Source organism: Brienomyrus brachyistius, unplaced genomic scaffold (assembly GCF_023856365.1).
Source record: "Brienomyrus brachyistius isolate T26 unplaced genomic scaffold, BBRACH_0.4 scaffold95, whole genome shotgun sequence".
NCBI lineage: Eukaryota > Metazoa > Chordata > Actinopteri > Osteoglossiformes > Mormyridae > Brienomyrus > Brienomyrus brachyistius.
In genome coordinates this window covers 591,405-604,959 of record NW_026042370.1, presented here as the reverse complement: position 1 = coordinate 604,959, position 13,555 = coordinate 591,405, and the positions used below count along the sequence as shown (strand labels likewise).

Sequence of the window (13,555 nt, the reverse complement as noted above, 5' to 3'; positions counted from 1 at the left end):
CCGGGGTGAGGACATAGGAGTCACAGGGGGAGAAGGGACTGGAGCTGCTGCAGGCGGAGGGTGTGCCTCTGGAGCTGCTGCAGGCGGATGCTCGGGCCCTGGGTCCGCAGGGGGCAGCGGAGGCGGCTGCTCGGGCCCTGAGGCCGCAGGGGGCAGCGGAGGCGGCTGCTCGGGCCCTGGGGCCGCAGGGGGCAGCGGAGGCGGCTGCTCGGGCCCTGGGGCCGCAGGGGGCAGCGGAGGCGGCTGCTCGGGCCCTGGGGCCGCAGGGGGCAGCGGAGGCGGCTCGGAAGTTGCAGCCATTCACTCCAGATCTGAATAATGGGATTCTGGAGAGAAGGAGGCGAAGTCCTGCCCCAGCTGTGCGGCGAGTCTTTCCCCCTTCAGGGGGGCCTGTGGGGCCGGTTCTCCCATCACCCTCCAATAAAGCCCCTGGAGGGTGAAGTATCGGTCAGCGAGGACCGCGGGTGAAACGGGCGTGGCCCCTTTAAGAAAGCTGGGGACTCGCGGGATGGTTTCCCGTACCGCTCTGGCCCCCCCATTGGCCAGCCGCTCTGGCCGGAATGAACATCGCTCCGGGGGTGACGGTAGCTCTTTAAAGGCCGGCTCCGGATCCTGCAGTTGGAGGGGTTCCTCCTCCTCGCACTCAGTCAGGAGTCCCAGCCTGGCGAGAGAGCATGCCCCCAGGCGAATTGTTAGCTCCTCCGGCTGCGCTCTCCTCTTCCTCCGCTTCTTTTTTGGGTCCGTCATTCTGTCACGATCGGGTACGAGCAGGCAGGCGATCGTGCGGGTAAGCAGCCAAGCAGGAAGCAGGAAGGCAGAATACGGGGCAAAACGGGAGTTTAATTAGGAAGACGGGGACCGGGAAATAGCTCACGCGTACAAACATCAATGACGGACAAGGGAAACCGGGGAGACCAGGACTTAAATACACAGGACTAATCAAAGTAACTAGACACAGCTGGGTATAATCGGGGAAGTACACGTGGGTAATCAGGGGGCGTGGCACACATGAGGAGCGGACGAGCCGGGCATGACACCAGCTTCTGACATCTGTTTAAGAATTTGGTCCAGATCCTTCAGGTTCCCTGCCTCTGACCTGCCAGTCACTAAGACGTCATCCAGGTACACAGTGATGTTGGGAATGTTTCTCAGCAGATGTATCCAGTGTCAGCTGGAAAATGACTGGACAAGAGATGACTGAATCGCCAGTGTTTGAGTCAAATTCACCATTTAAAAGACATATCTGTGTTGGAACGATAAAATGCAAACTGAAAGATCTGCGTCATCGTTTTCTTGTTGTCTGGCTTTAAGTGTCATAAATCAATGGCTTAAAATGAGTGTTCTAACGTGAAGTAAAAATCGGGCTCCTGGGCAAAGGCGGGCAACAAAACGGGCTTCTGAGAATAAAGGAGATGCTGGGGAAGACGGCGAGGACTGCGGTTTGCCAGGAGCCTGGAACTGGCTTCTTCAAAGATCTCTGCTAGGCAGACAGAGAGCAGCTGGAAAATGGGCAACTACACAGGTGATGCTGGATACAGCAATGGGCAGAGAATCACCCTGAAGGGGCAGGCAAGGTTACTAGGGGCTACCGGACAAACACCACCTGGTCTGTTTGTTTATGACTAACAGGGTGGGTGGGTGGTATAGTTATAATATCTGACTGTGAAGGGATATTACCTGTCTTTGGGCTGCTTCTTTGGTACTTCTCTTCAATTACAGAAAGTTGGACTTAAATTAGCAACCACTAGTTAATATTATGTTAATAGTGAATGTATGTTTTCTTGTATTTCAATTTTTCATATTGAAAAATCAATATTTTGAAAGGACGAGAAAGCAAATGTAATTTTTTTGAAAGAAATACATTGAAACCCAGAGGACGAAAGATTCTGGGTAAAGCAATGGGGAGAAAAAAATGCTTTTTGATGATGGTTCCACCAAATCAGCAGGTGGGGCTGTTCTGTCCTGTAACTCACTGTGTGAATTAGTGCCTTATAGAATCAGTAATAATGGCAAATCTGCATCCTGAACACTGATGAGCAGAACTGCATTCTGGTGAATGTTTATGTATTTTATAACTCAAAAAAGATAGTTAATTTCAGTTTCTCTCACTATTGAAAACCTTAGGCTCACTGACACCAGTTTCAAACATTACTGCTTTTATTCTACGTCCCTACAGAGCGTTCCCCTTGTGCCTCATCCCCCCAGTTACAAACATCCAACATACACTTCCTCTTACAGTAAAGGGTTAGCGTACCATTCAGTACATGACACCACTGTATCTGCTTAGAAGCTATAGGTTTGCCATTCTCTGGAAATGAGCTAGCTAATGCTAGCTAGACTTAAAACTAGCATACCAACAGGACTAAGTTAAATTTAATTAATCGCTAGCTGAACTAGATTCTAAATAAATCTTTTTAAATACTTTCTTGTGTGATGCACAGTCAGCAGGACTACAAAGAGTCACGCTTCTAGCATTGTTCCTGTGTTGCTGTTTTTCCATAGAGAGCACAGACAGAAGAGCAGAACAAGAGGATTCGGGGAAAATGCGAGGTTTACTATAAACACAGACAAAACAACATTCATGACTGGACTAGGGAAACAAACTGAAACGCAGACTAAATACATTGGACTAATGACAATGATGAGAAACAGCTGGTGATCACGGGGAATCCACACGGGGTTAACGAGGGGGGCGTGGCACACGGAAGGAGTGGACGATCAGGGCAGGACAGTTGCCAAGTCTGACAAGAAACCCAAGCAACTTCACCCCTGAAAACAAGCCCAAAATAAGCCCACTGTGTAAAGTAAGGTGGAGAAATCAGTCCCCAAACAAGCCCGATATACACGACCACATGGAACAGACTTTGTCATGTTTGCCATATTTTCTTCCTTGTACAGATGCATCCAACAGTAACCAAGATACTGGAGGCAGGTGCTGAAGTTCTAATTTGTCATTTTCTTTTGTTAGTGTGATAGTAAATAACTCCTTATGACTTGCCCTAAACTAAATATGGTATTTTGTAGCACATTTTACACAAATAATCGCAGCACAAAGAAAACAGTCGAGAGATACAAAAATTATGTGATATAGCTTCTTAACAATAACTCTTAATTAGCCTTTAACTACTCATTAAATATCAAGCTATGGCTAAAAATATTAATGAAATGATATAAAATGATGCAAATTCCTCAGTTATCTGAGCCAGCAAAAATTTCTGAAACTAGCCAGCAAGGAACCTGGTGAAGTAAAATGTGTGAGTCAGATGAAGAATGCAGCAGTACAGCATTTGTAAGAACCTGAAAAGCAGCATCTGGAAGTTGCTTTGTGTCACAGTGTGGAGCAGGTGGGGAAAAGGAGGCGATGATCCACTAACGGAGCAGGGACAATAGAGGGATTTATTAAGGAAACTGAACAAAACAGGGGAGGTACTAAGTAAAGGGACCAGGAGGGGTGAAAAAAGCAAAACAGGGAAAACAACAAACTACAAGGAACCAAAGGATAACACAGATGGGGAGCAGAAGAGGGCAAAGGAACAGAGTAACTGACCGCAGAGTAAATGACCGCAGAGTAACTGACCACACATTATGACACAATGACCCACAAGAACTTAAGTAGACTTGGCAGCATGTTTGCCAGTATTTTCCACAAAGCCGTCAAAATATGACAGCAAAACAAGGTAACTGGTCAAGTGCAACGATGGTCCTGGTGCAACATTAATTATGACGATGCAGGAACAACAGCAACAGGACGGGATCAGACGGCGCGTGTATGACGCCCGTCAGCGGCTGGAAGGGTTAGGGTTAGGGTTAGGGCACGTGCATGGGCTGTCTGATCCGTGGGCGCGATGCACAATAAATATGCTGTAAATCAATCAATAACACAGGTCTACAAAAAATGTGATTTTCATATGCCAAGGTTTTTTAAATGGATTTAAGGTTACCAAGGTGCTGATTTCAAAAATCTTTTGCTGAATTGGTTCTAGTTTTGAGATAATGGACATCCATGAAAATAATGCATTCCCCCAATGCGACTTGTGTGTGATACCAAATGCCGTAGCTTTTGGTCTTTTGACTCTTTAACAGTGTCTTAGGTAATGAAATGAATGATGAAGCTTTGAAGGAGAGTCTGAAAATAAAATTAGAGTTAAGTTCACATGTGCGTGTTTGTATGTTCATTTATTGCTGTTGTTACTGTAGTGGTGAATATTTACCCAGATCAGGTCTGCCAGGTCCTTCCAAAGGAAGGGCATCATGGGAACCCCTGTCTGGTATTTAGTCAGAAATGGTTGAAATGCCTGTGATTGGGCCATGAAAAAATGTAGTTTGGCCAGAAGAAGGGGATCCATTCGGGCTTCAGAAATGCAGTCAAAAGAAGATGTCCCTGGGCTTTTCACCTGTTTTGACTTCACCAGGTCCACATATTTCACAATAGAGGGCCAGACTTCCAATGCTCGTTCGACAGCTGGCAAATTTCCGAGCCACCAATGGCCACAGAAAGGTAGAGGGGATCTTGAGGATGATGTTGCAGCTGTGAAGTCCTCTGTTCTGGCTGGTGCCGAGTGGAAAAGACAATGTAGGGCTTTGAGAACTTTCTCCGCCATCCACACTTCAAAACCAGTCTTGAATGGGCTGTGAAGGGTATGTAGGCCACAATTCCTACAATTCCTAACTGTGTCCCAGCAAACTGCTCACCACAGTGTGAATGTCATCATTGGACGTATAGGAGTGATGTCGGCTAACCGTTTGCGAAGCCCATAGCACTTCTGCTTTCAGTGTCGGTTGAGGAGAATGTACTGAAGGCGTTGAAAGTCGTGGGGGTGTCTGTAGACACAGCCAAAGCGGGTGTAGGCCTGTAGAGGCTGTACTTGCAGGACTGGCAAATAACTGAATGGGGAAAGTTGTGGTCGACTGTCAACAATACGCTTGTGCTTCCTCAGATAGCAGTAGACATGCGCCTAATATACGGCCCACCTCCTGACCTCGTACAGTCAAAATGCGGACCCGCTGCGCATTCTAGGCGAACGTGCACATGGTACACGCTCTTTTCAAGCTGTTCCTCGGTTACAGCCGGCCGCATTCAGATTGAGTTGGACAGCGAGACGTCTCTTGGGGCAGAGCTTCAACCTTCTTACACTGTAAGTAAACTGTTAAAATGTGCTTTCTTTGCGCAGGTGAAAAGCGGGTGAATATATACCAGTCTGTTTGCTGTTTTTAACTTTGTATATGACCATAGCGAGCCCGGTTAGCTAGCTCACACAGCATATTAGCATTAGCTAATGTATATTTCAGTTAAAAATTGAGAAACAATATAATTTTTGCAATATTTTGTCTATTAGTGAGGTGAGATGACTTGGCTACACGGGTCAGTTATTTTAATTCAATCCTGGGCACATTTGGTGGTAGATGTAGATTTGTTGGTCTGGACAGACCATGTTGACGCTCGCTGGAATCAGAATCGAGTTCATTGCCAAGCATATGGAAGCAAATCTGTCTCATCACAATTTGAATTTTATATGCCACTGAAATTCTAATATTGAATATTTGTGCATTATAAATATGTATCGGATTTTTTTGCAAATTTTCTATAATGCAGTTTCACTGCTATTTTTCCATGTTCACAAATTCAGGAATAAAACAAATTCAGGGTTTAAAGATAAATATCCCAAGATACAAATTACTAATTTTAATGCATTGTAGACATAAACACACAACACTGTGACACATGTACATGCACACTTCACACTAACATGGGAAGGGGAAGCGGTGGGGGCTGAGGGCCCCTCCCCCCAACTCTCTGTCTCTGGACCTGCGCGGGTGGGGTGGCCCGCTGGGTGGAAGATCCATCATGGAGGAGATGCAGGTGGCCCTGGCCGGTGTGGGCGGCCTCCTGTCGTGGGCCGCGGGCTGGGTGGTCCTTGGTTCTGCTGCACTGTGGTGGGGCCCTGGCGGGCGGTCTGGGGTCTCTTGGGATGCTCTGGGCCCTTCTAGGTGAATTGGGGGGTTCGATTTGGGCTGGGCGGGGGGTCTACCGCTCCCAAGTCGCCGCGGGTCTGCTCCTGGGTGGGTGGGGGGGGCACTTTGTTTGTATGGGCCCCCCTTAGATCTTCCTGCAGTGTCGGGGGTGGACGTGCCGGGTCGCTGCAGTGGGCGGCGATCCGTCCTGCTGGGGGGCGATATGGGGGGGGGGGGGGGGAGTCCCGGTTGATGGGGCCCTTTGGCCCTGGACCCGCTTTCCTCGGTGGGGGGCTTGCCGCCTGTCCCCCCCCTGCGGGCCTCCTTGTACGGGGGTTGGCGCCTCCTTAGTCCCTCGCGGGCTCCCTATCAGGTTGGGCAGTTGGTTGTCTCGGGGATGTATGGCCGTGGGCCCTTGTGCCTTGGGGGCGGCAGGGTGGCCTCGGTTGCCTGGTTCCCCCTGCCTTCGCCTTGGGCCCGGGGGTGGGGGGGGGGCGGTGTCACGTCCCCTGACAGCATCAAATGCCAGCACGTCCAATGACAAATCAGTTCACACCTACACTTGCATATATGAGAATGGGCGCATAAGAGGCTGAGCGATCAGTATCATTATTATTATTACTTCTGTATGTTATAGATATGGGGATTGAAATATACATGTATATGTGTAGGATGACGGCTGTGTGTCTGCTGCATATATATAATACCTGTTTGTAACATTATTATTATTAGTATTGGACATTAGGACATAAAACTCAACCCCAACTCTGATCAGCCTGCATTGCAGAGCTCCAAGAAAAGGATCCGTGACCCTGACTTTACTGGACCCCACTCACCAGACCTCCCCTTTTAAGGAAGGCAAAGGCCTGCTGGCTCCTGAGAGACTGGATAAGAATAACTGGAGCAACACAGGAAAAGCAAGACCTTTCACCCCCGGAGTGACCAGAGCCCTACAGTCAATCCACAGCAACAACAGCTGTCAGCCTCCAGACACAGACACCTTTTCCACTATAAACAGGATAACTCACCACACATAGATGTTAGGGACAAATACACGCATGTTTGGTCTTGTTTGAATAGGCATGAGACGGCGAGTATTATACTCTCAGATTTAAGGCAGTATAACTTTCCCTAAGAGAAATATAGATAATTTGGCTAAACCCACCAAAAGGAGAGAGCCTCTCACATGGTAGAACAAGGGAATTACGACCGCCCCTAAAGTGATCTGATTGGCTGGGGACCTGAGAACCAAGGCCAACAATGCCCCTAAAATTAACCATTGACCGAAATTGGTCAGTCTTCAGAGACATGCCATCACCTGGTTTGGATACTTAAGGAAGGGCCTCAGAAGAGGTCGGGGAGTCACTCTGTAATCAGAGCTCCCACAGAGAACTGTGTGAAAGTCCATCTGTAGTCAGATACTGTCCGCAGAACTTTGTGCACTCTCAGCTGAGGAATGTGATTGTTTAATATTGTATTTGTCCAAATGTATTTAAGAGTATGTGGCCACATGTTAATGATTGTATATTGCAGTATGTTCAATAAATGTTGTTTTAATTACTTTATGACTGTCTGATTTGCTAACTTCTTTATAAACTTTCCAGATTGGATTTCTATCCTGATTAGGACTAAAGTGGTGATTAGTATCTTGCAGCCTCTGGGTTAAATCCCATTTATCCGGGTCCCAAACTCGACTGCCCAAGTTAAGTTAGATGGATACCAAAACTATACCTCTGGAGTTCGCACAAGCTCAGTTACAAGCCGACGTAACCTCTGAGGTCAAAGCAAGTTGATGAAAGGTACCGGTCTACCCTCTGAGGGGCGTACACACTATGTTCCTAGGCAACGGGCATAGTCCCTGAGACGTTCACAAGGTAGATACATGGTAGCATCGGCGGAGTCCCTGAGACAAGCCAAAAGTAAACCTCGTACAAACTACCGCAATAAAAGGTGCGCCTTCACAGCCGCTGAGGTTGACACGTTATGATATGGGCTGCCCCCGGCTGAGCCCCTGAGGTGGACGTACGTGTGGTTTGGGTAAACATCGGCTTAATCTCCGAGGCACCCACATGCTCAGTAATTGGCAGACACTGAGCCTTTGGGGAATTATATAGGTCGAGGGACCCGAATAATCAGAGGCTGACATTGTTTTAAATGGTGGCGATTTCCGTAACCTCTAAGACAAACCCTGTGGTACAAGCCCGCAGATCGCCCTGTCGGCCAAGGCGAATCTGGCGGACTCCTTCGTCAGGGGTAAATTAGAGTTGGTAATCTAAAGGGCAGTCAATGGTATCATTTCCTTCATCCTCCAGGAACTGCCTACATGCTCTTGCCACATGAGGTCAGGCATTATCGTGCACCAAGAGGAACCAAGGACCCACTGCACCAGCGTAGGGTCTAACAATGGGTTCAAGGATTTCATCCAGATACCTAATGGCAGTCAGGGTGCCGTTGTCTAGCCTGTAGAGGTCTGTGCATCCCTCCATGGATATGCCTCCCCAGACCATCACTGACCCACTACAAAACCGGTTATGCTGAACAATGCTGCAGGCAGTATAATGTTCTCCATGGCTTCTCCAGACCCTGTTGTTGCCCCTCTAGTTCTCCTGTTGATAATTTCATTAACACCAAAGCAGCTGAAACTGATTAACAACCCCCTCTGCTACTTAAATGACCAGATCAATATCCCAGAAGTTTAATAGACTTGATGCTATACTCTGATTAAAAGTATTTAATTTTTTTGAGCAGTGTATATTATTAACGTTCCGTTTCGTCCAATAGCTAAAATAATTTCCGCGTTTCCTTGCCCAATTTATCTCTTTCAGTCACCTTATATCAATGAGTGTAGTGATTGGAGAGGAGACTGACCAATCAGGAATTAGCTACTTCGGGTCTTCTATTGGCTAATTATTGTAGCATGAATGTGACGCTGTGCCGAGGTGAGCGAGCGTGCAGGCTGGGCTGAGCTGAGCGCGCGGAGCGGGGATGCTGCTTGTGAAATTCCGTCTATGAGCTCAGGAATGAGGCACAAATATAACGCCATAAGTCCCAAGTGACATCACCGTGTCCCTGGATGAACAATGTGACCAGAAGCAGCTGGGATTCACTATGCAAAGGACAACATGTGCCACGGTGCTTTTGCACTAATTCGTAATAAAGAATGATGTGAATCGTTATTTAATCGTGGGTAAAGTGTCACTGCACTACCGCGTTTTATAAGCAGAAATATAATGCAGAATGTGCGTTATGACAGAATTATGTGACGGCGGAGCTTGTCCCCTTTCGCTTATCGTTTATTATTAAGTCACATGGATAAAACCCCACAAAACGGTCCGCCGTGCCACTGAGTCCGCGTCCGTTTCTGCTCAGACCGCATCCGCGTTTCACACTAATTGGATCATTACCTGTCTGTAAATGAAAGTGAAAGTGATTTAAAGCTGGAATCGCCGTTCTGTCAAGAAACACGAATAAGACTCTGGAAAAAATAAAGATATTTTTATTGCAAGGTAAGATTATAGTTAACAGACACAACTAATAATTAAATTAACATGTATGACACACTTATATAGAGCGGCGGTGCCATTGATTTAAGCACTATTTCACTTTTTTGTCTTTCTCCTTTAAAGTAAAACGTCACTTTGCGATTTCTGTAAATTGTACATTTATTTACAAAGCATTTATCAGTGATACAGTTAAGATGTGTTGCATTGTACGTCGATATAAGTCCTGTGCCCAAGTTTTGTGCTAATGCTCCTAAAATTAATCCTTAATTAAATCCTTAATTAAAAAGTAACTTTCTCAGTACTAGTGGAGAAAGTCAGTCTGCAGCCCGGACATGAAATGTGTCAGAATGGAATCCCAGTGCTTTGTGTCGATGTAAAAGTGTTTAGGACTAGATGTTCTTCATGTATGTATCTATTTACCCTTCATGTTCACAGAGGACCCAGCAGGAATCATCTGGTCTGAATCGTCACGAAAATGGAGGAAGCTGCTTCTGAAATGCGCCCCCTTGTGGAGTGTAACAGAAAGAGCACTGAGAGGTAACAGTATTACAGCCCACTAGCATGGATGTCTCTCTGGGTCTATAGTCAGGCCATAACATAAAGTAACCTGGGCTCCTAGCTAGGGCTGGTCCGTGGGCAGCACTGTAATATGTGTAGCTTAATAAAAAGATCTCGCCATCTTCTGTCTTCGCCTTTTTTTTCTCCAATCTGCCAGTTATTTTATACTAGAGGACAGCAACAGATCAGCCCTCCATCCATCCATCCATCCATCCATCCATCCATCCATCCATCCATCCATCCATCATCTTCCGCTTAATCCGGGGTCGGGTCGCGGGGGCAGCAGTCTCAGCAGGGAAGCCCAGACTTCCCTCTCCCCGGCCACTTCATCCAGCTCCTCTGGGGGGATCCCGAGGCGTTCCTAGGCCAGCCGGGAGACATAGTCTCTCCAGCATGTCCTGGGTCTTCCCCGGGGTCTCCTCCCAGTGGGACATGCCCGGAATACCTCCCCAGGGAGGCGTCCCGGAGGCATCCTAATCAGATGCCCGAGCCACCTCATCAGGCTCCTCTCGATGCGGAGGAGCAGCGGCTCTACTCTGAGTCCCACCCGAATGACTGAACTCCTCACCCTATCTCTAAGGGAGAGCCCAGCCACCCTGCGGAGGAAACTCATTTCGGCCGCTTGCACCCACGATCTCGTTCTTTCGGTCAGCCCTCCCATACAAAATGACTGCATAACAAAAGCAAACAAATAAATAAATATTTAAATAAATGACACTAAACCTTTCATATAGGAATTAAATTTTTAGGTTTCATTTATTTCACATTATACCTGACTGTAAATAGGTCTGTTTGCATCAAGAGCTTCACAGCATATCAAAGTACATGAAGGCAGAGCAGAAGGATAAACAGCAGTGTGATGCCGTCCCCATTGTATGAATTATATTTGTACCATGAGGGTTTGTTTCCTCTCACTGCCCACAGTGTCCGGATGAAGAGAGCAGACTCCCCTGTACCCAGCAGTGTGATGCCGTCCCCATTGTATGAATTATATTTATACCATGAGGGTTTGTTTCCTCTCGCTGCCCACAGTGTCCTGATGAAGAGAGCAGACTCCCCTGTACCCAGCAGTGTGATGCCGTCCACATTGAATGAATTATATTTATACCATGAGGGTTTGATTCCTCTCACTGCCCACAGTGTACTGATGAAGAGAGCAGACTCCCCTGTACCCAGCAGTGTGATGCCGTCCCCATTGTATGAATTATATTTATACCATGAGGGTTTGATTCCTCTCACTGCCCACAGTGTACTGATGAAGAGAGCAGACTCCCCTGTACCCAGCAGTGTGATGCCGTCCCCATTGTATGAATTATATTTATACCATGAGGGTTTGTTTCCTCTCACTGCCCACAGTGTCCTGATGAAGAGAGCAGACTCCCCTGTACTCAGCAGTGTCTCCCTGAAGAGTGACAGGTCAATGGAAGATCCAATCCACTTCAGAGAGGGATCTTTTCCTACAGATCAAAGGTAAATGTGCATTTAAACAAACACTATTTAAAACACTCAGACTCTCAGTCAAATGGCACAGAGACACATACAATCTATGAGGAAAGAAACTTTATATTGAATGCGTAATATTTTAACTTAGTTAAATCCAGTTGGCTTTGAGATTTTAAAGAGATGTTCTGTCTGTATAACTGTCTGTGTGCTACACTGTCTGGCCAAAAAAAGTTGCTATTTGAATCAAAATCAGCAAATATTTAAAAGCCAATGACTGGATCGGTATTATAGCTCAGCAATGTTATGCAGCAATAAAGTGAAGTCAGCTGAGAGCCTGAATCTACTGAACAGGCAGGTTATCACATCAATGGATGTTTTCTTTTTATTTAGTCTGTGGTTAATTAATACATAAGTAATAAGTAAAACCTAATTTAACCTGATGTTTTTTGAGTTAGATCTGCCTACTTTTTGGAAATGAAGTATAAAATGTTTTAAATAAATTAAGCTAAAGTCTACCTACTTTCACAGAACCACTGTATAGGATTTACTCAGATTAATTAAGGCAGCATTTTTGTACTCACTTTGTTGGTAAATTTATCATTTTTATGAGCCTGATCTTGGTTCCTGTCTAGCTGGTAGTTAAGGGCTTTGCTCAAGGGCCCAAGGACATGTGACTGATCTGCTGAGGCTGGGCATAAACCGGCGACCTTCTGATCACAGGCCCAGAGGCTCACTCTGCTGAGGCTGGGCATTAACCAGCGACCTTCTGATCATAGGCCCAGAGGCTCACTCTCCTGAGGCTGGGCATAAACCGGCGACCTTCCGATCACAGGCCCAGAGGCTCACTCTGCTGAGGCTGGGCATTAACTAGCGACCTTCTGATCATAGGCCCAGAGGCTCACTCTCCTGAGGCTGGGCATAAACCGGCGACCTTCCGATCACAGGCCCAGAGGCTCACTCTCCTGAGGCTGGGCATAAACCGGCGACCTTCCGATCAAAGGCCCAGAGGCTCACTCTGCTGATGCTGGGCATAAACCGGTGACCTTCCGATCACAGGCCCAGAGGCTCACTCTGCTGAGGCTGGGCATAAACCGACGACCTTCCGATCATAAGCCCAGAGGCTTCATCTGCTGAGTCTGGGCATAAACCGGCGACCTTCCGATCACAGGCCCATAGTCTCACTCTGCTGAGTCTATGCATAAACCGGAGACCTTCCGATCACAGGCCCAGAGGCTCACTCTCCTGAGGCTGGGCATAAACCGGCGACCTTCCGATCACAAGCCCAGAGGCTCACTCTCCTGAGGCTGGGCATAAACCGGCGACCTTCCGATCACAGGCCCATAGTCTCACTCTGCTGAGTCTAGGCATAAACCGGAGACCTTCTGATAACAGGCCCAGAGGCTCAGTTTGCTTAGTCTGGGCATAAACCGGCGACCTTCCGATCACAGGCCCATAGTCTCACTCTGCTGAGTCTATGCATAAACCGGAGACCTTCCGATCACAGGCCCAGAGGCTCACTCTCCTGAGGCTGGGCATAAACCGGCGACCTTCCGATCACAAGCCCAGAGGCTCACTCTCCTGAGGCTGGGCATAAACCGGCGACCTTCCGATCACAGGCCCATAGTCTCACTCTACTGAGTCTAGGCATAAACCGGAGACCTTCTGATAACAGGCCCAGAGGCTCAGTTTGCTTAGTCTGGGCATAAACCGGCGACCTTCCAATCATAAGCCCAGAGGCTTCATCTGCTGAGTCTGGGCATAAACCGGCGACCTTCCGATCACAGGCCCATAGTCTCACTCTGCTGAGTCTATGCATAAACCGGAGACCTTCCGATCACAGGCCCAGAGGCTCACTCTCCTGAGGCTGGGCATAAACCGGCGACCTTCCGATCAAAGGCCCAGAGGCTCACTCTGCTGACGCTGGGCATAAACCGGCGTCCTTCCGATCACAGGCCCATAGTCTCACTCTGCTGAGTCTAGGCATAAACCGGAGACCTTCTGATAACAGGCCCAGAGGCTCAGTGTGCTTAGTCTGGGCATAAACCGGCGACCTTCCAATCATAAGCCCAGAGGCTTCATCTGCTGAGTCTGGGCATAAA

General features: G+C 47.6%; 1 protein-coding gene across 1 annotated transcript in view; it reads left to right on the top strand.

The window, feature by feature from the left end:
* The window catches only part of LOC125727368 (protein NLRC5-like), a 479,373-nt gene that overhangs the window by 40,716 nt on the left and 425,102 nt on the right, over window positions 1-13,555 (top strand). Inside the window, exon 2 of the mRNA XM_049004038.1 lies at window positions 9,891-9,992. Within this exon, the coding sequence (XP_048859995.1) occupies window positions 9,931-9,992 (62 nt within the window). The 5' untranslated portion in view covers window positions 9,891-9,930. The remainder of the gene's footprint in view (window positions 1-9,890; window positions 9,993-13,555) is intronic.